We start from the raw sequence: 4,634 nt of genomic DNA on the forward strand, positions 1-4,634 counted from the left end.
ACCAATAGGTTGTAGTTTTTAAAATAATATCAAAGTGATTTTGTTAGCCAGACAAAATAGTTAGATAATATTAAAGGTTGTAAAATTTGATAGTATGCACTATGAATTACCTGTGTGCTATTTATTATTTTTGAAATGAAGTTATGTGGAAAAACACACTCTACTTAGTTTTATCAGTATTTGTGTTGCTCGCGTGCATTGTCTTGGACACGGCGACCACTGTCGATGAGAGGGAAAAGGAGGTTAAAAGGTGACATAGGTGGGCATCGTGTTAAAAAAGAGGTGTGGACCTATGAAGGCCTTGAGCCATACTTTTTAGAATATACACATGTGATTTTTCTCTTCCGTTGCAACGCACGGCCATTTTTTTGCTAATCTCACTTGATTGTTTAAGCAAGACATCCCCATCCCACAAGCAAGGATTGAGCATTTCCGCAGATGCGCATTAGCGATGACCTGGAAATAGACGGATTAAAAGTTTTTCGACAAGAGAGCATCGCTCAGTCTAAAAATCTTAGCTAAAGGTTTATATTTTTGTCCCTTGGTTTATGGGTGCAGCAAGGCGCGCCCTTTTGATTCTCCCACTTTCGAGTTTTACCGGACTACGAGTACCAATCTAGCGCTAATAGGAGTATTATATATCCATGACACAATGCGAAACCAAGCCATATGCCAAGGACGCACGCAGACGCAGGTCAGGTGGACTCATTTCCGAACTTGTGGTCCTTGACGAACCTGCCCCAGTACCAGTGGCGCGCGAAGACGTGGCCCATGGAGTCAAGCGGCACGCCCTTGGTCTCCGGCACCAACGCCATGGCGAAGGCGGTCATGACGACGAGCCAGCACGCGTAGAAGACGAAGACGCCGTACTTGAGGCTGCACAGCATCGCCAGGAAGCACTGCGCCTGCACGAAGTTGAGGCCCAGGTTGAGCGCCACCGCCGTGCCCTGCCCCGCCGACCGCACCTCCACCGGGTATATCTCGCCGGGGATGGTCCAGTACAGCGCACCCCACGACCAGCTGAAGCTGGCCGAGAAGACGCACGTCAGCACCAGCACCGCCACCGCGTACCCCTTGGGCATCTTGCTGCCGTGCCCCAGGTGCGTCCCCGCGATGCTCGCCATTGCCACCTGCAATCAAACGCAAAGCCATCAGTGTCCCAGAGCATACGTACGCTGGGATGGAAAATGTAGTACTGTAGGTCTTTGTTGTATGCATTGCATGCCTGGCAGGTGAACATGAGCGCGCCGCCGATCGCGAAGAGCAGCTTCCGGCCGTAGCGGTCCATGGCGACGCCCGAGGCGATGATGCCGCCGATGTTCATCAGGCCGAGGATGATGGCGCCCATCAGCGCCGCGTCGCTACCGAACCCTATGGTCCGGAAGAGTATCGGCGAGAAGAAGGCCGACACGGTCACGCCGGTGAGGTTCAGGAACACGGGGAACGCCACGGCCATCACCAGGTACGGCCGGTACTCCCGCCACAGGATCCGCCGGAACGCGCCCTCCTGGTTCCGCCGGTCGTGCTCCACGGCGGCCAGTATGTCGCCGAACTCCGCGTCAACGTCCACGCCCTTGCCGCGGACGCGCTGGAGCGCGGCGCGGGCATGGTCGTGCTTCCCGCGCAGGACGAGGCTGCTCGGTGTGTCCGTGATGAGCACGGCGCCCAGCACCATGACGGCGGCGGGGACGGCCGCGAGGCCGAGGGACAGGCGCCAGCCCCATTCGGGAATCCGCGACGTGCCGTAGTTGATCAGGTTGGCGACGAGGTACCCCACGCTGATGAACAGAGGGAACGCGGAGATGAACCCGCCGCGCCACCGCGGTGGCGACATCTCGGCAAGGTAGACCGGCGTGGCCTGGCCGGAGAACCCGAGGCCCAGGCCGAGCAGCATCCGCCCGACGATGAGCATGGCGAGGTTGGCCGCGGCGGCGTTGACGAGCGAGCCGACGAGGAACATGCTCCCCCCGATGACCATGATGGCCTTGCGGCCGACCCGCCGGGTGACCCGGCTCGCCACCAGCGTGCCCACCATGCCGAAGGCGTAGAGCGAGGAGGTGAAGGCCGTGAGCGCCTGGTCGTTGTACATGCAGTAGACGTCCTTGCTCGCGTGCCTCGTCGTCTTGAGTAAGCCCGGGAAGAACTTCTTCAGGAAAGACTCCATCTCCGAGACGCCCCCTGATCCCAAGACGTTAGTGCCATGAACACGATTCACTTAAATCATTTGCAGAGTTAGTACGTACTACGATAAAATGACACGCAAATTGGAACGAGCGTGATTTAGCTTCTCTATTAGTATATTATTATTAACTGCGGATGACCGTAAACCCAAGTGTTGATATATACTCTATTCTTCCTCGAACCAAAATAGTCAGATAACCGATTCTTAGATCTTAGTACAGCACTATTCTTTCTGGCAACCGGATTCGTTGGCATTATTTGACACTCACTGGCGCAAATATTCCCTTCTTATTTTTGCGGAAAGCAAATATTCGTTTTTGTTCAGAAAGACGCAAGTATTCTTTACCAATCATCGTATGAAACTAGTAGCATGATATCTCATGATAAAAGTCCGATCTTGTCAACCTCATCCGTCCATCACTCGCTCGGAAATGACACGCTCCTAATCCCGGTCGATCCTAGCTTCCTTTCGCGAGAGCACAATCGACTAACAACTGAGTAGTAGGAGAGTAGCCTATAGTACTCCACTGCTCGAATAAACCCCACCTAGGACCAGGAAGCCTATCCACCAAATTCGAGTGGAAAAGCAACTTTGCCAGTACCCCTTTCCGCTACTAGGAACTCAGAAACGTATCACAAATCCCGGCTGGCTTTGGCTTCGATACCCCCGGGAAAAAAAATCGCGACGGGTCACCCGGCGGGACGTCTCGCCGTCGCCAGCACGGCACCTTATCGCGTATATGCCGTCCAAAACTGGTGATGCGCGTGGTGACACGGACGATTAAGGGCAGAAGGCCGTACTAACACCGAGCAGAAAAGCTGTGCTCAGCTTGGTCCGAAGTCAGAATGAGCCATCAACGACACGAACGAATCGGCGAGCGTGAAAGCTAACGAGCCGTGCCATAGCTGTCGTGTCTAATGGGCGCTCCACGAGCCGTGGGATCGCCGGACAGCACGCCGCTGGCCCCGTCCAACTCGACACGAATCGGGTGTGCCCTCTCCTCCGGTCCCTGTCGTCGATGTGAATGAAGATCATGGGAGAAGAAAGGGTGTGATGAAGGGACCATTTGGCTTGATTCACGTAGTACGGCTTGGCGCACAAGCCTTACTGGTGGGAGGAGTATAAATATCTTTCTGCGATGCTCCCGGCCGTGTACAGTGCTGGGCACCACTGTTCCCGGGAGTGTGATTTGTGCAGCGCAAGGACTGATCTGACGGGAGGAGGACGGGTGACAGGGCCTGCCGGGCTTTCAATTGGATCTAGTCGTCGTACCAACTCAATATTTTACTGCCTGCCTGTTTGGCGTGTGGGTGATCGACGAAGACGAAGGCACATGCCTGCCTGACTGGTTAGATTAGAAGTTGCGGTGCGATTTGGAGATATTTGGGGATCGGACATGGAGACAAACTAAGCTGAAACTACTAGTATAATTAAATTTTATTTAGCAGGATGCTCTTCATGGCTTCAGATCACGATTTCGATTGGCCGCAGATGGTGGCCAACTCACAGCATAGCTACTGGAAATCTAATACTTTAATACCCAAATCAAGAACAGCATCGAGAGGCGAACCACGAACTGATCGATAAAACTCACTCCCTCCGTCCATCCAAACTCCAACCAAAGGGAGAAACGTGCGAGGAGCGTCGTAGGCAGGTATTCCGTCCACAGTTCCACCAAGAGAGATGTACGGACGGCGATGGGGACCATGACGCACCTGAGATGCCAATGTCGTAGCCGAAGATAAGGCCGCCGGAGGCCGCCATGAGACAGGTCACCACGACGGGGACGGTCAGCGCGCCGCCGTAGTCCGGCGCGCCGGCGCCGTTGAGGAGGAAAACGCCGCCGGCCATCCCCGGTCCTCGCTCTCCCACGCGGGTCAAAGGCACGACGTGAATCGGAGGTGTGGTGTCGCTGGTAGGAGCACGAGATAGCGCGAGGCTGGCTATAGCTTGCGCGAGAGCGCGCAGTGCTGATGTCTTCGGAGCTGCTCGCGTGCTGCCAAATGTTTATGTACAGGCTTTCAGGGAGAGTCCTTATATAATGTCTAGGCTCTTCCAAAACGTTGCTGACCTCATCCACATAAGCTCCACTTGCGCATTTCACGCTTACCAGGACACCCCACGGCATAATGCGGGAGCTATCTATTTAAAGCCATCCGTATACATTTTAAACCGGGTTTCGACTGATCGGATGGATTTCACAAAAAAAATGAAATTTATTAAATTTTGAATAGAAAAAATAGCATAAATCATTCATACATGGCATGCAAATAAGTCTAGTACAACAATAGTTCAAATTCAACGAGATTAACCGGATATTTAATAAGTTTTTCATGGATGGATCATGATGTCCCACATATACTGCCTCTTGAGAGCATCTATAGCCGGATTTGGCAAATCCGATCCCTCAAACGTCCGCGGACGTGGCCGGACGCGTCAGTGACCGGTCAAG

At 53.6% G+C, this 4,634-nt stretch overlaps 1 protein-coding gene across 1 annotated transcript; it reads right to left on the reverse strand.

Annotated features, from left to right (window-relative positions):
* Positions 1-439: 439 nt before the first annotated feature.
* On the reverse strand, positions 440-4,200 carry LOC119355341 (sugar transport protein MST1-like). Its single transcript, XM_037622134.1, has 3 exons — positions 3,898-4,200; positions 1,226-2,178; positions 440-1,130 (listed from the first exon to the last, which is right to left on the reverse strand). The coding sequence occupies exons 1-3, from the start codon at positions 4,031-4,033 to the stop codon at positions 696-698; spliced, it is 1,524 nt and encodes a 507-aa protein (XP_037478031.1). The 5' UTR covers positions 4,034-4,200; the 3' UTR covers positions 440-695.
* Positions 4,201-4,634: the final 434 nt, after the last annotated feature.

This window comes from Triticum dicoccoides, chromosome 2A, assembly GCF_002162155.2.
Source record: "Triticum dicoccoides isolate Atlit2015 ecotype Zavitan chromosome 2A, WEW_v2.0, whole genome shotgun sequence".
NCBI classification, from domain to species: Eukaryota; Viridiplantae; Streptophyta; class Magnoliopsida; order Poales; family Poaceae; genus Triticum; species Triticum dicoccoides.